This window comes from Dendrobates tinctorius, unplaced genomic scaffold (genome assembly GCF_039654945.1).
Source record: "Dendrobates tinctorius isolate UK_male_01 unplaced genomic scaffold, ASM3965494v1 ptg000032l, whole genome shotgun sequence".
In the NCBI taxonomy this organism is placed as follows: Eukaryota; Metazoa; Chordata; class Amphibia; order Anura; family Dendrobatidae; genus Dendrobates; species Dendrobates tinctorius.
This window is the reverse complement of record NW_027361700.1, coordinates 32243691-32267469: the sequence shown is the minus strand read 5'-3', so window position 1 is coordinate 32267469 and position 23779 is coordinate 32243691. Positions and strand designations below refer to the sequence as shown.

At 41.3% G+C, this 23779-nt stretch overlaps 1 protein-coding gene across 1 annotated transcript in view; it reads right to left on the bottom strand.

Moving 5' to 3' along the window:
* The window catches only part of LOC141086566 (vasoactive intestinal polypeptide receptor 1-like), a 422518-nt gene that overhangs the window by 277173 nt on the left and 121566 nt on the right, over window positions 1–23779 (bottom strand). Inside the window, exon 5 of the mRNA XM_073572713.1 lies at window positions 17735–17832. Coding sequence (XP_073428814.1) covers window positions 17735–17832 — 98 coding nt within the window. The remainder of the gene's footprint in view (window positions 1–17734; window positions 17833–23779) is intronic.

Genomic DNA, 23779 nt, shown 5'->3' with positions numbered 1-23779 from the left:
TTTCCGTGACTTTGTGGATAAGTTTTTGATCATCTATCTATTTTGATCTTTTCTAGTGATTGGAATTCCCATGTGGAACATGTCCGGACTGTGTTCCGGATTTTGAGGGAGAATTCCCTGTTTGTTAAGGGATCGAAGTGCCTCTTTAGTGTACAGAGGATTTCATTTTTGGGATTTATCTTGTCTCCATCGACTATTGAAATGGACCCGGCCAAGGTACAGGCCATTTATGATTGGGTTCAGTCTACTTCTTTGAAGGCGCTCCAGAAGTTTTTGGGTTTTTCTAATTTCTATCGTAAATTTATAGGTAATTTTTCTAGTATTGTCAAACTACTGATTGATCTGACCAAGAAGGGAGCTGATGTGCTGAACTGGTCTCCTGAGGCTGTCTCAGCATTTCAGGAGCTTAAGCGGAGATTTACTTCAGCTCCAGTTTTACGGCAACCTGATGTCTCATTTCCATTTCAAGTGGAGGTAGACGCTTCTGAGATTGGTGCAGGAGCTGTTTTGTCCCAAAAAGACCCTGTGACTTCTAAGATGAATCCCTGTGCCTTCTTTTCTCGAAAGTTTTCCCCATCTGAACGCAACTATGACGTGGGGAATCGGGAATTGTTGGCCATGAAATGTGCATTTGAGGAGTGGAGACATTGGTTGGAGGGAGCTAGACATCAATTTGTGGTCCTCACCGATCACAAGAATCTGATTTATCTGGGGTCGGCCAAACACTTGAATCCTAGACAGGCTAGATGGGCCTTGTTTTTCACGCGTTTTAATTTTGTGGTCTCTTTTCTTCCGGGCACTAAGAATGTTAAGGCAGACGCCCTTTCTAGGAGTTTCTTTGCTGATTCTCTTAATGTGACCGAGCTTACTACTATCCTAGGTGAGGGGGTAGTTCTTTCTGCCATCTCGCCCGATTTGAGACTTGCCCTGGAGGAATTTCAGGAGGATAAACCTGAGCGTTGCCCTCTGGGAAGATTGTATGTTCCTGACCAGTGGAGAAAGAGAGTGATGTCTGAAGTCCATTGCTCCGCATTGGCTGGTCATCCGAGTATTTTTGGTACCAGAGATTTGGTGAGTCGGTCGTTTTGGTGGCCTGCCTTATCTCGTGATGTCAGGAATTTTGTACAGTCCTGTGGGACTTGCTCTCGGTCTAAACCCTGTTCTCGTTCTAGTGGGTTGCTGATGCCCCTGCCGGGGCCCAAGAGGCCATGGACCCATATCTCAATGGATTTTATTTCTGATCTTCCTGTCTCTCAGAGAATGACTGTTATCTGGGTGATTTGTGATAGATTTTTGAAGATGGTCCATCTTGTACCACTCCCAAAGTTGCCATCTTCCGCTGAGTTGGTACCCTTGTTTTGACAACAGGTGGTTCGGTTACACGGGATTCCTGAGAACATTGTGTCCGATAGAGGGGTCCAGTTTTTTTCCAGATTCTGGAAAGCCTTTTGTTCCAATCTGGGAATTCAGTTATCCTTCTCCTCCGCGTTTCATCCCCAGACCAATGGGCAGACTGAGAGAACAAACCAGACCCTGGAGTCTTATTTAAGATGTTTTAAATCTTCTGATCAAGATGATTGGGTCTCATTTTTGCCCTTGGCTGAATTTGCGCTGAACAATAGAGCTAGTTCTGCCACTTTGATGTCACCCTTTTTCTGTAATTTTGGGTTTCATCCTCGATTCTCTTCAGGGCAAGTGGAATCTTCGTCCTGCCCAGGTGTGGACACTGTAGTTGTGAGAATGCAGCAGATATGGGACCAAGTGGTGGATAAGTTGTCACTCTCTCAGGAAAAGGCCCAGCGTTTTTCCTACCGGCATAGGACTATTGGTCCCCGGTTTAAAGTGGGTGATATGGTTTGGTTGTCGTCTAAGAATATTCCTATGAAGGTTGCATCTCCAAAATTTAAGCCCAGATTTATTGGACCTTACAAGAATTTGGAGATTCTTAATCCTGTTTCTTTTCGATTGGCTCTTCCAGTTACTTTCAAAATCCATAACGTATTTCACAAGTCACTGTTGAAGAGGTTTGTTGAGCCAGTAGTTCCTGTGGCGGCACCTCCTGACCCTGTATTGGTTAAAGGCAATGTAGAATATGAGGTAGAGAAAATATTGGATTCTCGCTTGGTTAGATGGAGACTCCAGTATTTGGTCAAATGGAAGGGTTATGGCCAGGAGGATAATTCTTGGGTCTCTGCCTCTGATAGTCATGCCAATAAATTGGTTCGTGCTTTTCACCGGGCCCATCCTGATCGGCCTGGTGGCATGGATGAGGGTTCGGTGCCCCCTCCTCAAGGGGGGTACTGTTATGAGCTTATTTTCTGCTCCACTAGTTGAGAGTTCTCCTTCCATTCTCCCTCTGGTGGTGACAGGAGGTAGTGAGGTTGGTTTGAGTGGTAGTGATCTGCCACCTGATGAGGAGGATAACGATTGGATCTCTGGAGTATCAGACTGGATATAAGACAGCCGACGCCCTATCCTGGTGCTGGTGATTCAGTCTGCTTCTCACGTCTTGGACTTCAGCTCTCTTCCAGTCTTCTCAAGTTAAGTTTGTTTTTTGCTAATGTTCACACTTGCGCTTGTTGGTCAATTCAGTTTCTTGTGTGGTCAGCTTGCCCCTGCTGGGGCTATGATGAACTTCCACTCCTATTTATCTGTATTTGCCAATTTGCCTTTTTGTCCCTTATTAGATTGGCCTCTTTTTTTCTCTATTTCAGAATATTTCAGAGTGCTGATATAGTGGGAGAAGTCTAGTGACTTCAGGGTTAATTTTGCTATCAGACGTGTTGGACATTATTTTGGTAGGGTTTTTTGGCAGATTGCAGACAGTGGCTTTCCTTTCCTGTCCTTTCTAGTTAGTCGGGCCCCATCATTTGCTCAGCCTATTTTCCTGCCTTTGTTTGTGTTTTCATCTTGCTTCCCCGTCAATACATGTGGGGGGCTGTCTTTCCTTTGGGGTCTGCTCTGGGGCAGTTAGTTTTCCTCTTTTCCTGTTTTAGGCTTATGTAGCTCTCCGGTTGTGATGAGGCGTCTAGGACCATCGTAGGAACGCTCCACGACTGCTGCTAGTTGTGTGGTTAGGATCAGGGATCTGCAATCTGCATAGTTACCAACCTCTCTGGTTTTCTGAGACTTGGCTTGTTGTTTTTTTTTTCCTCCTCGGTGACCCGTTCATAACACTCCCCTGTCTCTCCCCTCTGCAAATCCCTCCACTGGCTCCCAATTCACCAACGCATCCAGTTCAAACTACTAACACTGACCTACAAAGCCATCCAAAACCTATCCCCTCCCTATATCTCTGAACTAATCTCCCAATATCTTCCCTCACGTAATCTTCGATCCTCCCAAAACCTCCTACTCTCCTCCACACTTATTTGTTCCTCACACAACCGTCTCCAAGATTTCACCCGAATATCCCCTATCCTCTGGAATTCCATGCCTCAACATGTCCAATTATCCACCACCCTCAGATCCTTCAAACAGAACCTGAAATCCCATCTTTTCAGGAAAGCTTACAGCCTGCAATAACCATTCTGCCGCCTCACCACCGCCCGAACCGCCGCCTCAAAACCACCAGAGCTGCTGCACCCCGGACCTTCTGTCTCTTCCCCACTATCCCATAGAATGTAAGTCCGTAAGGACAGGGTCCTCTCCCCTCTAAAGGAAAAAGAAGCCAGCTCACCTGAAGGCATGTGTAGTGGATAGCCCGGACCATGTGCAGTCTTCACGCAATGACCAAGGAAAAGGAAAAAGAAAGGTCCAGCTTTGCAAATTCAAGTCCAATTTATTGTTAAAAACAAGTCCAAGACAGAGCAAAATTGGTATGTTCACAAGAGTAACAAGTAGTAGATTTTTGAGAAAGAACAAGCTGTTGTTCAAAATGCGTAATCTACTACTTGTTACTCATGTGAACATACCAATTTTTGCTCTGTCTTGGACTTGTTTTTAACAATAAATTGGACTTGAATTTGCAAAGCTGGACCTTTCTTTTTCCTTTTCCTCTCCCCTCTGTACCAGTCTGTCATTGTAAATTTGTTTACTGTTGACGATATCTATAACTTTGTATGTAACCCCTTCTCATGTACAGCACCATGGAATTAATGGCGCTATATAAATAATAATAATAATAATATTGTCCTGAGACGTTGGTGCTCATTGTCATTTTCTTTCTGCTATCCTATACTACCTTCTATACATACTAAATTGTGTTCTTTCCTTTATTTTGTTGGACTCGCGGGATGATTAATAACTTTTAATGTTCTTTGGATGTTATAACTTTGAACCGATTCCCTCTGGTTATCAAACATTCAGCTCATTACCAGTTCTGCCTCACATTCTAGATAAACATCATGCTGTGGCCTCTTATTGTGCTCATTTATCACTGTCTAAAGTTTCACATTTAAGAGAAAATAGACTTAATGAAATTACATGGGAAAAAGGCTTTCAATTAACAAACTATACAGACAGCATAAAAATAGGGAAAGTATTGTCCGCAAAAATCTAATAAGATGAAATGTAGAAACTGTCCAGAGACATTAGTCTAGCATAAAGAGAAAATATTGCTCAACTACTAATAATCATGGATGAGGGTTATTGTTTGGGACAGAAACGATAAGGGAAAGATCCAAACCCTTAATGATTTTTTATTTTTCCTTTTTTCACTGACTCAGCTGTATGAGGTCTTGTTTCATGGCAAGCAAATTGTATTATTTTCCAGTGACCGGCATGCTGTATATTAGGAGGCTGGGAGAAGGTGCAGCGCTGTGCTGTCAGCCTCTACATGGAGCATTCCACCACTCTGCTCCTAGCAGGTAATTTCCGTCCATTTACTGATGGCCCTGCATTCTACTATTCTTATCTACTGGCAGGGCTGGACTGGCCATCTGGCAATTCCAGATGGGCCGGTGCCAGCTATGTGCCGCTCCTTCGCTCTAGGGACACACATGCAAACTTTCCCCCTGGCACCCTATTTATTCTGTTTCGATTACTACACTGCTCAGGGATTGACTCCAGTGCTGACCTGACCTCCGCTTCTTCCTATCCCGTTTCAGTACATGAAGGAGGAAGCAGGGGATAACGCCAATGCAGCAAGTCAACTTAATCATGCATAGTGACTTAGCCAGCCCAGCAAGAGCAGCCAGTGCATAGACAGAACAATAGCATGGTGACAGTCATGCTCAGGTGAGTTTTGCAGACTACATGCCCTCCCACATTCAGGCCTTAGGCTGTGTGCACACGCTGCGGATTCCGCTGCGTTTCCGCAGCGGTTTTGGCCGCTGCGGACACGCAGCAGTTTTAGCTGCGGTGTACAGTACCATTCATTTGAATGGGAAAAAAAAAATGCTGTGCCGACGCTGCGGAAAAAAACGCGCGGATTTGCTGCGGTTTTGAATCCGCAGAAAGAATTGCATGTCAATTCTTTCTGCGGAAACCGCTGCGGGTTCCTATCTCCACCATTGTGGAGATGGTGAATCTGCAGGGCCAAACCGCAGGCAAAACCGCAGATAATCCGCAGGTCTTTGGACCTGCGGATTATCTGCGGTTTTTGCAAAATCCGTGCGGATTAATCCGCAGCGGATTCCGCAGCGTGTGCACGCAGCCTTAGAATAGAGCTTCTCTGAGTGTTAAATAATTGTCCTCTGGCAGCTCCTCTCTTTGATCTGCTGCTCCCCTCTCACTCCTCATAAATCCAACTGCAAACTGCTCATATTCGCCAGGACCAACAAATTTCATGAAATTTGACTCACATTTGACGTGACAGCCATAAAATACATGGCTAACCATAGCTAACCATGTAACAGATGGATGATCCACAAACCTTACTAAGAACTTCTTCACTCTGGGGTTGTAAAACAGTGGTTTCCCTCTATCATTTACACTAGCCTTATGGGTCCTTAGAGATGAGTTGTCTTAAGGAGGCTTATCATTTTAAATTACGACTGTGCACATAACAGAGTACAAGCATCCAATATTGAACAACAATGCAAAAAACATAGTGAAATACAAGGGCAATTGAGTTATGGTAGGAAGTATAACGAGAGATATATTAACCCCTTTACCCCCAAGGGTGGTTTGCATGTATTAATGACTAGGCCAATATTTACAATTCTGACCACTGTCCCTTTATGAGGTAATAACTCTGGAACGCTTCTATGGATCCCAGTGATTCTAACAATGTTTTCTCAAGACATATTGTACTTCATGATAGTGGTAAAATGTCTTTGATATGACTTGTGTTTATTTGTGAAAAAAAACTGAAATTTTGTGAAAATTTTGAAAATTTTGCAATTTTCCAACTTTGAATTATTATGCCCTTAAATCACAGAGATATGTCACACAAAATAGTTAATAAGTAACATTTCCCATGTCTACTTTACATCAGCACAATTTTTTGTTAGGAAGTTATAAGGGTTAAAAGTTGACCAGCGATTTCTCATTTTTACAACACTATTTTTTTTTTTAGGGACCACATCACATTTGAAGTCACTTTGAGGGGTCTATATGATAGAAAATACCCAAAAGTGACACCATTCTAAAAACTGCACCCCTCAAGGTGCTCAAAACCACATTCAAGAAGTTTATTAACCCTTCAGGTGCTTCACAGGAATTTTTGGAATGTTTAAAAAAAAATGAACATTTTTTTCACAAAAAATTTATTTTAAATCCAATTTGTTTTATTTTACCAAGGGTATCAGGAGAAATTGGACCCCAAAAGTTGCTGTACAATTTGTCCTGAAAACGCTCATAACCCATATATTCAGGTAAACAACTGTTTGGGTGCATGGCAGAGCTCGGAAGAGAAGGAGCGCCGTTTGACTTTTCAATGCAAAATTGGCTGGAATTGAGATTGGCGCCATGTCACATTTGGAGAGCCCCTAATGTGCCTAAACAGTGGAAACCCCCCACAATTGACACCATTTTGGAAAGTAGACCCCCTAAGGAACTTATCTAGATGTGTGGTGAGCAGTTTAAACCCCCAAGTGCTTCACAGAAGTCTATAATGTAGAGTCGTATAAATAAAAAATCTTATTTTTTTCACAAAAATATTTTCGCCCCCAATTTTTTATTTTCCCAAGGGTAACAGGAGAAATTGGACCCCAGAAGTTGTTTTGCAATTTGTCCTGAGTATGCTGATACCCCATATGTGGGGGTAAACCACTGTTTTGGTGCATGGCAGAGTTCAGAAGGGAAGAAGCACCATTTGAATTTTTAACGCAGAATTGACTGGAATTGAGATCAGACGCATGTCGCGTTTGGAGAGCCCCTGATGTGCCTAAGCAGTGAAAACCCCCCAATTCTAATTCTAACCCTAACCGCAACACACCTCTAACCATAACCCTAAACACAAACCTATCCCTAACACACCCTTAACCCTAATCCCAACCCTAACCCTAACTTTAGACTCAACCCTAACCCTAACTTTAGCCCCAACCCTAACCCTTATGAGAAAATGGAAATAAATACATTTTTTTATTTTATTATTTTTCTCTAACTAAAGGGGTGATAAAGGGGGTTTGATTTGCTATTCATAGTGGGTTTTTATAGCGGGTTTTTATGTTCGGCAGCTGTCACACACTAAAAGACGCTTTTTATTGCAAAAAATAGTTCTTGCATCACCACATTTTGAAAGCTATAATTTTTCCATATTTTGGCCCACAGAGTCATGTGAGGTCTTGCTTTTTGCAGAACGAGTTGCCGTTTTATTGGCACCATTTTTGGGCATATGACATTTTTTATCGCTTTTTATTCCGATTTTTGGGAGGCAGAATGAACAAAAAACAGCAATTCATGAATTTCTTTTGGGGGGGTGCGTTTATACCGTTCCGCTTGTGGTAAAATTCATAAGGCAGTTTTATTCTTCGGGTCAGTACGATTACAGCGATACCTCATTTATATCATATTTTTATGTTTGGTGCTTTTATATAATAAAAACTGAGGGCCGTATATACGGCTGTGAAAAAATATTGAGCTTGCTCGATATTTTTCACAGAGTACGGACACGGCACCCATTTAAATTAATGGGGCCGCAAAAACAAACCGGAAGTTTGGAACCGGAAGTTTTTCCCCAATACTATGGAACCGGAAGTTTGTTTTTGCGGCGTGCCGTCACTTACGGTTTTGCGGAACGCCTTTTTTTTCTCCAATACTAATTCCATAGTATTGGGAAAAAAATACCATCTGCTATATTCAATTGTTTGGTTGATATCTCCACTTTCCATCTTTGAATACCTTGTCCATTGTTTATTGTGTGCTTTAATAAATTCTATATTTTTCATTATAAGCCCCTATTTTCTTTTGTTGTATGATTTTGGGCAATTTTATTAATTATATATTTACTATCACTATTGGGACTTAGAAAAAAAAATTTTTTGTTTTGTTTCAGTTATTATGATCACTTATATGGCATGCAGATCTGCATGCCATATAAGCTATGAGCACTGCTCTCTGTGCACACTGACCTCAGAGACTTCCTGACATGCACTGCACATGACAGGAAGTCTCTGAGCTCTGGTAACCCGGATGTCGTCATGTTACCATGGGAGCAATCGGGATCTCGCGTCATGCCGCGGGGTCTCCGATCCAAAGCTGAAAGCCCGCCTGCCTGCTCCTAGAACCCTGCGATCATGTTTGATCGCAGTGTTCCAGGGGTTAAAGTGCCGGGAGCGGTTCTTGACCACTCCTGGCACTTAGTGCTGGGTGTCAGCTGTGAGAATCCGCTGACCACCGGCCACGATCAAACGCGCTCCCCCACGTATGATGTACTATTCCGTCCATGGGAACTAAGTCCCATGGCACATGGACGGAATAGTACCTCCATTGTCACAGAGGGGTTAAGATTTCATAGACCAATGAAAAGAAAAGAGATGTCAAAGTTTCAAAATATCTTCACATGCATACTTCATATCTATGGTGTGATGTATATTACCCATAGACACCAGGGACCTTTGCTGTAAATGAACACAACAGCATTATATTCTCATCACCTCTGAAAATAAGTACTTCATATTGACAAAATGTAACTGTGAAACCTCTGGGACGATTAGAAGCAACCACTAGATCCCACACCAATAGTGCTGCCTGTAGGCCAAGCCTAATTATGTGGTTGTCAGTCACTCTTGATCCTGAGGCATTAGATAGGCTGAAAATATTCTCTGAAGATTAGCATATGACTCCACAGTTTGGTCCCTCTCCACCTCCACTGAGGCTTATCCACTTTATTATCACTTACTTTTCCTGTCTGTCAGCCAAGGAAAGAATTAAGACTTTGACTATATTTGCATTTAAAAAGCTGTCGGGGTTCATTATACACTTCCAAAAGGGGAACATGGTGTTCTTATTGCTTAGCGAATCATACAGCTTAATCACACGGTTCATTACATAATACACCTGTGATTCCTTGAAGATTACACCAACTGAATGCAAGGTTGTAAACTTTGTCAATCAGGCATCTAATTCTATATACCACTGGGAAAAGGATACCGTGATGTTCAAAATGAAAATAATCTCAGGAAGGAACAGCTCTGAAGATGAGAAAACCAGAGCCATGAATACTTATTTTGTTATCAGCACTTCTATTTCTCTACATATTAAAAAGCTTCTATTTAAAAAAAAAAAAAGAGGTTCACTAAAAATAGTTCTCTGCAAATGACTATGTTCTTCTACCTAATCTTTATAACATAACTCATCAATGGATCAGTTTTCTTCTGATGTTCCAGGAGTCTCCCGGGACATAACAATGCTTGTTGGTTGATTAGCTTCCGATTGAAACGACTGATAATTACAAATATAATATCAATTGACCTGGATTTTTAATTGGATTTTTAATGAGAAGAAGAACTAGTAAATACAGTTTGACCAGGAATTCAAGTTCATTGTGATATGTATATGTAGTCGAGAATGTATTCAGTGGAGATTTAAAGTAAAGGTGGGCACACGCATTAGGAAGAAGTTAGTTGGGGTTGAACAACAATTGAATAAATGTTCAAGGGGTTGTCCAGGATTTTAACATTGATGACCCATTCATAGGAGAGATCATCAATGTTTGATTGGTGGAGGTGCGTCGCACGGCACCCCCACCAATCAGCTGTTCTCATTGTAAGCTGGAGCTGCTCAGTTTTGGAGCTAAACCTCATAGCTTTGTTGACTACTGTATAGTGGCCTTGGCAAAGTACTACACATCCGCCCCCTATTCAAATCAATAGGGGGTGTATGTACCTTTCCTGGCTGCGGTCACTATTCCATTGAAGGAGTTGTGCTGTGCAGCTCTGTAACTGTGCATTTCTGGCCGCTGCGGACAGTGGAAACAGCTTATTGGCAGTGTTCCAGGTGACACAACACCACAGATTAGACATTAATGACCTATCCTAAAAATGGGCCATCAATGTTAAAGTCCCAGAAAATCCTGTTCAGCTTGTGGATTAGGCGTTGCGCTAAGGAAGCCATACACATTTAAGTTGACATTGGCATTAAGGTTCTCATACACCTTCAATAGCTGTTGCCTGAATGCTTGTTAATCCAGAACTATGCCTATGGGCCTCTTCATACACACGCAAGCTCAGTTTGGCCAAGCATGCATGTGTTTTCAAAGAGAGAGGGTGTTACACCCAGTCCCTGTCCTGGCGCCGCGCCCAGGTCTGCCACTGTTACACCTGGTCCCCGTCCTGGCGCTGCGTCCAGGTCTGCTGCTGCTCCCCGTTCCGGGCTCTCACCTCGTGCCTCGCACGCTGTCCTTAGGCAGCAGCTGGCCTCCTCTTTGTCCCATGCTGCCAATCAGAATTCAGGTCTCTTCCCTGTCTCCACCTCCTGGCGTCCTGTCAGCAGATCTGTAACTAAAGCTATTAGGGCACGCCCGCGGACTCTACTGCCTTCTTAAAGGGACAGTGTGCATTTTTCTAAAAGAACAATTAACCAATGGCAGCGCACTGGCTGCTATTTCTGGCCTCTCCTCCATAGGGAGAGCGCCGGAGCAACGAGTATCAATCATTGCTACATCCGGTTCTCTTGTTAACCTTTCTACGCTGCATCTGCAGTCTCTGTGCATTCTCTAATGCTATCTGTCTCTACAGAGTATCAGTATCCTGACCTTCCTGGTTATATCTGCAACCATCTAGGCGAAAGCCATCCCGTTCCGCCAACAGCCATCCGAGTCCGAGGACTGTGTGAAGGTCACTGGAACCGACTCCTTACCAACTACCCGGATCCAGGACCTGTCTCATTACGGACTCTGCTGCAACTACTGTTATCCCTTTTGGTCCCCCTGGAACAGCTGCCAAGTGTCCGGGGTCTAACTGGAGGTAGCACCTGTGTCCTCCGGGTATTCCATTCTGGTCCTGTCTGAGGAGCTTTACTACGGGTACCCGGGGCTCACTAGTCACGCCCCGTTCGGAGCCCCCCGGACCGTGGTCCCGAGGTTCCATTTAAAAAATAAAAAATGAATGTGAACTTCACCATCTCTGCCTCTGCTTCCATTCGTTACAGATGGGATTAAAACTTCTTCCAGATATCTTGGGTTGTGGCCGATCTAAATTGACAATTGAAGGATTAGGCTTTGAAACTCAATTTTCTCATTCTTTCTTTCAACATCATCTTTTGGAACAGACGATAGTCAGCTCGTCCCAACAAAATTGTTGAGTTTAGCCAACTTTGCTTTGGCTCTGATATGTAAGCCCACAACAAAAGTTGTTCAATAAGGCCATACAGGTTCAATTATGTAGGGGGTGTAACAATCATTCACAGAACAATTGTTCATGTATCAACTATGTGAGCCAAATATGATAAACTATTGGCAAGTATCAGATGAAAATTTTAAAAGCGGCTAATTGCTTTCCAGGTGATGAAATTCTGTTTGTTATTAAATTTCACATGAATTAGCTTCGGCTTAGCTGAAATCAACCATTTAGCTGCTGTATGGACACATCTTAAAAAAAAATTTGAAAAATCTTTTTTGACTAAGGCTAAGAACTGAATGTCATGGTGCCTATTGGACTTGAGACTCAGCTTATATCGGCCCTATCTTGGTGTCCTGTGGACATTGTACAATGCTTAAAAGGAACCTGTTTTAGAAAATGATCTACTGTTTATATCAGGTGTTCATATTCAATGTAATATTTTAACAGTTTTATATTTATTCATATTCCCTCTTCCACCTACATTTTATATATAAGGAATCTTGGAATTTTCACATTGATTACTAGGCCTAACGCTAAACTTATTGAACCCCATTCATCAAACTGAAAAAAGCACTTTATGAAGTCACAAAATTGTTGCACTACGCAAAGTTTTGGGTAGATATGCAAAAATGGGTGAAGTTGGGGAGGAGCCAGGGAAAGACGCTGCTACACTTGCACTTTACATTCATGAAAAGTGATGTTTTTTACATCAGAAATCTTACTCTAGTGGCATATGTCTCTTAATGAATTTAATGCATTTTAACTCCTTCACCCTCTAAGCCTGTTTTCACCCTCATGACCAGGACATATTTGACAATTCTGATCACTGTCACTTTATGTGGTAATAACCCTGGAACACTCCAGCAGATCCCACTGATTATGATATTATGATACTGTTTTTTGTGACATATTGTACTGTACGTTATGACAAAATTTGGTAAATTTTGTTCGATATGACTTGCGTTTATTTGTGGGAAAAAAAAGGAAATTTGGTGAAATTTTCTATTTTTTCAAACTTTACATTTTTTATGCCCTTAAAGAGTTATGTCACACAAAATAATTAATGCAATGTAGAAGGAAAAAATGAACATTTTACTTTTTTCACAAAAATGTCACATTCGACCCTCATTTTCTATTTTTACAAGGGTAACAGGAGAAAATGGACGCCAAAATTAGTTGTGCAATTTGTCCTGAGTACACCAATACCCCATATGTGGAGGAAAACTACTGTTTGGGCGCACGGCAGGGCTTGGAATTGAAGAAGCGTCATTTGACTTTTTGAATGCAAACTTAGCTGGAAACATTTGCAGACGCCATGTCACATTTGGAGAGCCCCTGGTGTGTTTAAATTGTCAAAATCCCCCAAAAGTAACCCCATTTTGGAAATTAGACCCCTCAAGGAATGTATCTAGATGTTTTGTGGGCACCATGAACCTCCAGATGGTTCACAGAAGTTTATAACATACAGCCATGAAAATAAAAAGTGACATTTTTACCACAAAAATCTTTTTAGCCCCAAATTTTGCATTTTCACAAGGGTGACAGGAGACAATGGACAACACAATTTGTTGTGCAACTTCTCCTGAGTACACCGATACTCATTATGTGAAGTAAAACTACTGTATAGGCCCACGGTAGGGCTCGGAGGCGAAGGAGCGCCATTTGACCTTTTGAACACAAAATTTTCTGGAATCATTACTGGATGCCATGTTGTGTTTGGAGAGAACCTGATGAGCCTTAACAGGGAGAAAACACCCAGAAGTAACCCCATTTTGGAAACTAGACCCCTCAAGGAATGTGGAATGTGTTTAGATGTGTGGTGAATACATTGAGCCTTCAGGTGTTTCACAAAAGTTTATAACATTAATCTACAAAAAAAAATCTAATTTTTCCTGCAAAAATGTTCTTTTAGCCCCAATTTTTTTTATTTTACAAGTGTAACAGGAGAAATGTCACCATTTAGTTTGTTGTACAATTTCTTCTGAGTATGCTGATATCCATATGTGGGGGAAAACTTCTGTTTGGGTGCACGACAGGGCTCAGAAGTGAAGAAGGAGTACCATTTAACTTTTAGTATGCAAAATTGGCTGGAATCATTAGCAGACGTCATGTCAGGTTTGAGAATCCCCTGATGTTCCAAAACAGTGGAAAACCCCCACAAGTGGTGCCATTTTGAAAACTATAAGCCACAATGAAATTTTAGTGCATTGAGTCAAAGTGTTACAATCTATGAGGAAAAAGGGAGACACGAAAGGTGGATGGAAACAATTGATTTCATTGTTCGGACCAGCCATATCGTAAGAAATTGGGTGTTCATTTAATTCTGCATGAACGGGTTATCAGCCTAAGTATAACAGTACAGACACAGAGGGCTATTAAATGCATAATAGCCCTCATGTGAGAACATGTAACATGTGAGAACATGATACGAAGAACCTGGTTATGGTAAAATTTTTGAATGGGCAACACAGGGATAGTTAGATTAATGTGTTGAGGTGGTAGGCCAGTCTGAAGTTTTTCGGGCACGCTTAAAACTGTGGGTATTGGGCATTAATCAAGTTAACCTGGGTAGTGCATTCCAAAAAATTGTTGCAGCACATGAAAAGACTTGGTGGTTTCATGCACCAATGATGGTTTTGGTGATGTATTAAATTGCTAACGGTGGTTCTGGTGATGCTTTTATGTACTGATAGTGGTTCTGGTGCTGTATTCTTGCACTGATAGTGGTACTAGTGCTGTATTCATGTGCTGAAGGTGGGTTTGGTATTGTAGCCATTTACTGATGTTGGTTTTGGTGCTGTATTGATGTGCTAATAGTGATTCTATGATGTTTTCATGTTCTGATGGTGGTTCTGCTGCTAAATTAATGCACTGGATGGAGGTTTGGTGATGTTTTCATGTTCTGTTGACTATTGAGGTGCTGTATTGATTTCTTAATGTTGATTTTGGTGCAGTATTTATTAATGATAGTTCCTCTGCTTTATTTCTTTAGTGATGTTGGTTTTGGTGCTGCATTGATGTGCTGAAGGTGGTTCTCGTAATGTAATCATATGGTTCTGATGCTGTATTAATTGATTGATGGTGGTTCTAGTGCTGTAATACTGTCCTGTTGTTGGTTTGGGTGCTGTTTTCAAGTACTGATGGTGGTTCTGGTGCTGCATTCATGTATTGATAGTAGTTTTGGTGATGTATTCATGTCCCGATAGTAGTTCTGTTAAAGTGTTCCTGAACTGATGATGGTTTCGGTGATGTATTTATAGACTGATGTTGATGATGATGATGATAATGAAGTCGATGCTGTTTTCAAGTACTGTTGGTAGTTATAAGTATAAGAGATCAGAAGTTCACAGGTTCAGAGTATTTTTTCTACCATTATGTGGCTTTTAATTGTTTCACATATATGGAATAACATTTGAAAATTTTACTTATTTTTTTTGGATGTGCGAATCAGCTCTATTTTTTTTTTTACATATTTCTGGTGGTCAGCAGCATTTAAATTTCAGCCATCACATATAAAGGACAGATTTCATTGTGATGGAAATATATAAAATATATAGATTCACCTGCCTATATACATTATACTTACAGCTAATATATACATTGTAATCTGTTGCTTAAAATGGCCCCCGCAGACCAGACAACACCTTGGGACTTTCCAGAAATGAAGAGGAACTCAAGATGTCTGAACTTTGGCCTGATTACAGAATAAGCGACAGTTATACGTTAAATAGAAAAAACATGGCAATCAGTGTGGATGGAGGGAGGTGCACAAGTAGAGTACAAAAACTTGGCACTCAAAAGAAAAATTGATTTGACTGTTCCTTTATTGTAAAAGGCATCCAGTTAAATATACTTCTTTTACTTCTTTAAACGTTTTCGGTCATACAATTGACCTTCATCAGAAAAAGAATTCTCATACCAGCAGCACATGCGCTATTCCTCTGCACCCTCAGTGCTTCTCCTGAACAGCGCGTTCACTCTCCCTGTGACACACTTGCCTCCCTGGGCAGGACAGACCATTTGGAGAATCACAGCACCCAGTTGTGGACATTCATGCCTGTCACAAACAATACAGGATAGTTTCCTGAATATATTACAGTACAAATTTCTGGACACCCACACCAATCATTGGATCTACCGGTCGGTCCCTGTATAACCCAAGGTGTCAAACCCGTGGGTCTGGTGATTTCCTACATGAATGGTGTCCTTTCATCCTCATTAGCTGCTGCTTCCCAAACGTCTGTTTCTCCACATTATTAATGAATATACCCAGTTAAAACCAACTGTGAAAAAATTCTGTTTCTGATGAAGGTCAATTGTATGACCGAAAACGTTTAAAGAAGTAAAAGAAGTATATTTAACTGGATGCCTTTTACAATAAAGGAACTGTCAAATCAATTTTTCTTTTGAGTGCCAAGTAGTTATACGTTAAATACTTAATCAGCTGTGTTGCTATGCCTTTATCACTATATTTCATATATTTAGATAACCAATAACAGAGAAGCTTGACCATATGATCATTGACTAACCTCCCCTTCTATATGCAACAATAAAAGCATACTGTATGTTCCTAAAATAAAGAGGAAGTATAGAGAGAATGCTATTTTGTCACCTTGGTGTGCGGTATCATTCTTGCGAGCTCGAAATCTTAGCCTAGTTAGGAACAGACGCAGCACACACGGGGATAGATTTATCCAAACAAATTTCTATTACATCATCATTCCTTGCACAGAGTTACAGTCCGGGTGCGATCCATCAAAACATCGGATCACACTTGGACCAATGATATTCAATGAGGCTTTGCGCATGTGCCATTTTTCCCTCAAACTGAGTGGTCTGAGAAAAAAAAATGCAGCATGCACGATTTGCCCCCAATAATCAGTTGACACTTGCTTATCACTTATCTTCACCTATCATTTCTTATGTAATGTACAGCAGCGGACACACCATTGGTGCAAACAGGGGCTTAGGAGTAAAGGGGCACCACTTCCACCTCCAAAGCAGATGGAATTGTGCATTATGATGAGCTGAACTTTAAAGGGCCCATATACTGCTATTGTAAACAGAAGTGTTTCCTGACAGTGTAGTCATGTCTATGATGATAATGAGACTTCTGAAAAATCATTGGTATAAACAGGGAGTATGCTTCTTGTATTAGGCTTAGTGGACAGTCTGAAAGTCTCAAGATTTGGTATTTTTTAAATTTTGGTAATAGTATGAAAAATTTTTAAAAAATCAAACATTTTAAAAAATACATTTAAAGAAGCACTCCTCCTCCCATCAAAAATTTTATCTTAATAATATGTTGTAATCATCATATTATATAGCACTGTGTACTTACAATTGCTCATTTTCTACCCAGCTAATTCTTCTCTTTTCCATTAGGTCTATGACATCATGTGATTAGAAACCGATTATCTCTATGTAGAAACAAGAGGTTAATTTTTCTTGTGTGACTTAGAACTCACTGTAAAAGTCCCTGACGGGGGATAGAGGCGTTGATGAGGGGAATGGTAAATGCAGAGATTAGAGACTTCTTGTTCCTACATAGAGCAGAGAAAAGAGAATAATTATCTGGGTAGAAAGGCAAAATGAGCAATTGTAAGTACACGGTGCTATATAATATAACGAGTGCCATATATTAAGAAGACAAAAACTTTGATGGGAGGAGGAGGGCTTCTTTAACATAAAAACAAGAATTTCTTATGTTATGACACATTTTCTTTAACATTGTGACTACAGATTGGAACAAATTGGAGAATGGTTTACTGACCCAGTAGGTAGGATGAACATTTAAAGCTCAGTGATATATTTGTTATTTTACAACTCCATCAGTGAAATGCAATCACATATCGATGCTGCAATTTGCTTCTTGCCTGTTGAGAAACTTTGCTGTCCCTACTGACTCCTTGACACCTGACCTGATCCCCATGGATATCACTACTGGTGGTCAGGAATACCAACATTGAGCTTGCACTTACATATTTCTGAACCACTTCTACAATATGTAGGTCACTGTAAACATTTTTAAAAATCTATAGCTACATAACCATGTGTGTTATACCCACCTAAAGAGGGAGAAGATGCTAATAGCGCTAACCAGCGCTAGCAGAGAGGCAGCATACCCACATGTGTACATTATCTTCACAGTGTAGAAATGGCCCTTCTGAAATAAAAAAAAAAAAATGACCGACTTTCAGATTTATAGAAAATAGGGGTTCACAATTTTTAATGGGTCTGAAAAAAAAGCATAGGGCAATAATAAAGCTATCACATTGCAAGCAGCAATTCTTTACGATGCATGCGTGCTGCTGACAGAAATGCATGAAACAAATATTACTCACTAGGTAACCATTGACTTAAAGGGATTCTGTTAGTAGGATCAATCCTCCTAAGCCGTCCATATGGGCATGTAAGTCATAGGAAGCTGAGTAAAATGATACCTTAATATCTGCGATCTAATTGCTTATTCCAGAGAAAGTAAATGAGCTGCTAAGATCTATGGGCCTGACTCTAATCTTCCTGAGAATCTGCCTCCAGAGCTTATTTTAAATATGATACGATACACTTTATTGATCCCGGGGGAAATTACGGATTATGGATAAAAGGGGGTATTACCAGTGTGATATGTAATGGTGGCACCCTGTTCTCCTGATCTCACTGCAGAGCTGTGTGTGATTAAAACTGAAGAGACAATTTGCATATTTCCCAGAGGAGCATTGCTTAGCATGTCAATCTCCTCAAGGAGAAATGATACTTCTTGATTAAAACTGACACAGGACAGCATTAAACACATTTGTAGGTGTCCTTTTGGTGCTCAGCTTCCATCTCACAGGCAGCCACTCTAGCAATACAGCAGAGGTGTGAGAGCTGCAGCAAATATGTATGTAAAGTAAGAAAGTTTGAGCAAAGTTCAATTCTTCTGTTCTTTGTTAGTTACATGTCTCACACTGGTAACTCCTCTTTTAATTTAAAATAAGATCTAGAATCAGATTCTCATTCTAATCAGTCCCTTGCCCATAGCTCTTAACAGCTCATTTACATATTGGAAAAAACATGGATCTCTTTGGAAAAAGACATCAGATTGCAGATAACAAGGTATCATTTTATTCAACTTACTTTGATTTACATGCACATATAGTGTCCTGGGTTCAAATCCCACCAAGAACAACATCTGTAAGGAGTTTGTATGTCCCGCCCATATTTGTGTGGGTATTTTCTTCGTTTGGAGGAAAGACATTTTCTGCACCAGCATAGAAGAGGGTTCTTCATGGTAAGAGCAGTGAGGCTCTGGAATTCTCTTCCTGAGGAAGTGGTGATGGCCAACTCACTGAATGAATTTAAGAAAGGAATGGATGCTTTTCTTGTGAGTAACAGTATAGAAGGTTACGACTAACGTAATATTATAGGTAGATGGTTGACCCAGCTTAGGCCTCTTTCACACTTCAGATTTTGCATCAGTCAAAATCCGCCAAAAGGACGGATGGCGGATCCGTTTTAGTACTGATGACAACGGAAGCCACCTGTCCATTTTTTTTGACAGATCCGACAAATGAAGAATTTTATAGGAATCGCAGCCTTGAAAAGGAGAGAGAGAGAGAGAATATTTTTTTTTTGTCTGGCACCCAGAAAGAATTTCGGGTTAAATCAGTGTCTGGAGGATCCGCCAGAGAAAAAAACGTTGCAAGCTCCGTTTTGAAATCTTTGGGGATGGTGATGGACAGCAACTTTTGGCGGATCCCCAAAAAAAATGGATGCAACGGACGCCAATCCGTCACAATCCACCAATAATGGAAGTCAATGGGGAAAAAAACGGATCCTCAAAAGAAAATTGCGGATCCGTTTTTTTCAAAACCTGGCGGATTGTGACTGATTGTAAAAAACTGAAGTGTGAAAGAGGCCATAGGGGAAGGAATTTTTTTCCCTATGGAGAAAATTAGCTTCTACTCTGTGGGTTTTTTGCCTTCCCCAGGCTCAACAATGCAGAACAGCTGCACTAAAAATAGGCTGAACTAGATGGACATAAGGTCTTCCTTCAGCCTTCAAAACTATGTTACTATGTTACTATGTCTTGGTTTCCTTCCACACTCCGGAGACATACTGATAGGGAATTTAGCATTTGAGCCCCAATTGGCACAGTGATTCTGAAATCTGTAAAGTGCAGTGGAATTAATTGATGTGAGTAAAAAAAAAAATAATAAATCCAGATCATAAAAACCTAAATAATATGATATCTTGATATTTGCGATCCAAAGTCTTACGCCACAGAAATCCATTTTCTTCTTAACATAAATGATCTGTTAAGCTATATGGGAGAGACACAGATCTCACAGATAATCTGCTCCAGAGCTTATGAAAGGAGGCATTCCGAGTGTCAGACATGTAATGACTGTCAGTCGGCTTTCTTGATCTCATGGTAGAGCTGTTTGTGATTAAAACTAACAGTATAGCAGAGCTGAGCTTTGTCTCATTACTAACACATCTCCAGTTGTAGCTCTCTTCTCACATTCTGCTCAACTGTGCTTCCCTCCCCCCACACTGGCTGTCTGTACAATGAAAGTTGAAGAAGTGTTATGGGCCTGTCACACTAAGAGATATCGCTAGCAATATCGCTATAACTAGTGACGTTATAGTGATATTGCTAGCGATATCGCTGTGTCTGATACTTACCTACAACCCGCTCCCCCGCTGCTTATCGCTGATCGCGCGAGAACATCCTGGACTGTTTCTCGTCGTCAGCTTCCTGCGGCGCTTCCTGCTGTGACGACGAGCGACGCGTGGAGCCGGGTGGGAGGACGCAGGATCGCCTGGTGTGACAGGTAAGGCCTCTTTCACACTTCAGTTTTTTGCATCAGTTCAAATCCGTCAAAAAGTCAGACAAGCGGATCCGTTCTCAACTGACGTGAACGGATGGCACAGGATCCGTTTTCAGACGGATCCTGAAAATGAGGAAATTTAAAGGAACCGCTGGCCGGGAAGAGGGGGGGAGAGAGAGAGAGAGAGAGGAGAGAGGAGAGAGGAGAGAGGAGAGAGGAGAGAGAGAGAGAATTTTTTTTTTGTCCGGCACCCAGAAAGAATTTCGGGTTAACTGAGTGTCTGGAGGATCCGCCAGAGAAAAAAACGTTGCAAGCTCCGTTTTGAAAACTTTGAGGATGGTGACGGACGGCAACTTTTGGCGGATCCTCAAAAAAAACGGACGCAACGGACGGCAATCCGTCACAATCCGCCATTAATGGAAGTCAATGGGGGAAAAAAACGGATCCTCAAAAGAAAACTGAGGATCCGTTTTTTTCACAACCTGGCGGATTGTGACTGATTGTAAAAAACTGAAGTGTGAAAGAGGCCTAAGTAGCGATCCCCGTCCCCAGCGATGTCGCTGGTGAGATCTGCCTGTGTGGTAGCTCACTAGCGACCACTTAGCTATGCACCAGCGATCCTGACCACGTCATATCGCTGGTCGGGATCGCTGGTACATCGCTAAGTGTGACAGTACCCTTAGTTGTAATCATGCACAGCTTTGCAGCAGAACTGATAGCATTCGTGATTTTTTAAATTGTTCAAGAATCTAGACATGCCTGGAGGTGGTGTGACTTTGTGCTTCATGGGTATTCAAGTTACAGTAGAAGTGAGCTGGTCTCCGTTTACTGTATTTTTTCACCTTGAAATATGCATTTGGTGTAAAAAAAATTGATTTTTAGGAGCATTAGTTCCATAATGTCACTATTTAGCACTATATATGCACTGTGTGAAACTATATAGCAATGTTTGGCCTCAGTGGCTATTACGGTATAGGACAACATATAAGCAAGCTATAATACAATGTTTCTTATTACTTTGTCACAATACATTTATATTCTGTGGGCACTATTTGGCTCTATGTGGGCAAAATACAATACCATGACTTTCTTATTTATAGTATTGCATTGTAACTGTAGAACATAGTGAAGAAAGGACAGCATTACTGTCTGTTCCAATGTAGGATAGTTTAGAGTCATCATGGGAACCGTTCTCTATTTATTGGTTCTTGCTCTCAGTTTTTGCTAAGTGGCTTACCACATTTGCAATGGAAACAGCCAACACAAACACACACTAACGTCGCATTTAATTCAATGCTGTTGTTCCAATTTCCCCACACAGTGAGTTTTTTGCCCCCCTCCAGTGTGCATTACTTAGATCCACCATTACCTGTAATACTATCACACTCTGAAATACAGGATAAATGTGCAGTATAAATATAATTAGATAATTGCCAGTTACCATGGAAACAACTGTAACATTTAGTATGACATTTTCTGTAACACATGGAGAGCGGAACATACGCTGCCGTGTGCTGCACGGACTTCAAATCACAGTTTCCATAATGCATTTTACTTTTATTGAGAAGCACATCAGGCTGATAAGAAGAAAATGAATTGCCTGCAGCTGTCACAATGATTTGGCCATGTATTTTCCCTAAAGAAAATATGGTAAAATGCAAAATAAATAAAATAACATTATATAGAATACAATGAAAATAAATCTTATAAAAATAATAAAATAAAAATCATTAACAAAATATTAATGTAAGACTAAAGAGATATATATATATACTAGATTAAGGCCCGATGCTATCGCATCGAGAGGATAGTGACACACCTCTTGCCATGTTAACCCTCAATACACACACAACTCCTCAACACACACTCCTCTCACCTTTCACCATCTGCACTCACATCCACTCACTCTTTCACTCCACATACGACCCTTTCTCTCACTCCGTCTCTCATACTCACACTGTCATCGTCGCTGCTCCATGATCCCCGACATCTTCTTCCGCCGGCGCCATCCTGGAACCCGACGTTGTCCACGCCGGCGACATGTTCTTGCGGCCATACCATCTTGAGTATTCTGAAATCCTGTGAGTGGACATTAGTGGAGATAGTGAAAGGTGAGAGGAGTGTGTGTTGAGGAGTGGTGTGTTGAGGGTTAACATGGCAAGAGGTGTGCTGTGACGTCACCAGTTACAACTGGACGGAAGTTGTTACAACCCGGAAGCTGATTAGCGCATTTATTATAGTAGATTAAGGCCCAATGCTATCGCATCGAGAGGATAGTGACACACCTCTTGCCATGTTAACCCTCAATACACACACACCTCCTCAACACACCACACCGCCTCAACACACACTCCTCTCACCTTTCACCATCTCCACTCACGTCCATTCACTCTTTCACTCCACATACGACCCTTTCTCTCACTCCGTCTCTCATACTCACACCGTCATCGTCGCTGCTCCACGATCCCCGACATCTTCTTCCGCCGGCGCCATCCTGGATCCCGACATTGTCCACGCCGGCGACATGTTCTTGCGGCCATGCCATCTTGAGTATTCTGAAATCCTGCGAGTGGACATTAGTGGCTCACCATTGTCATTTTGAAACACGACTGCTACTTCACTAACAGTGGGATTATTGTAGCGTCGAGGGTCTTGAGTACGATCTTGTTTAATAGCCATAGTGATGTTTGGCATGACAGTTCCGTTTTGTAGAGATTTAATATTTTCTTGTTCTTCCACATCACGTAACATTTGATAAGCTTCCACAAAAGGATTAATAGTTTGGATTTGAAGGGCAATAATGTTCATCAATGTAGGATGACATTTTTGATTTTCTTTACATCGTAAGCGTTGTTCGTTTGCGGTAGTGGTATCGAGAATGTAAAGTTGGGCAAATGCGCGTTGCTGGTCATCTGAGGGATGTAGTGTTTCAGTTCTATGATAGATCTGGCCATGTATGCGGAAACAGTATGGGCCATATCCAGGAGGTGGTGAAATATTTGCACCCATGGAGGCAAAAGCAAAGGAACTGTTAATACTTCGAATATTATCCATGAAATTTTTGCTAAATTCACTTTGCCCTTTCAGCAAACGTGTAAAGACATCAGGATATTGTAGTATGTGTACATGGACTTTACCCTTCTGACAGCAGAGCGTAAAGTTGTTATCAGAAGGTATCTCTGCTACAAAATGCAAAGCTTCGCAATGCTCACATACATGGGTCATGTCACCACAGCTGTGTTCGGTAATACTATTTTCATCATTAGTGAAAATGTGAGGTTGTAGTAGAAGTGCATG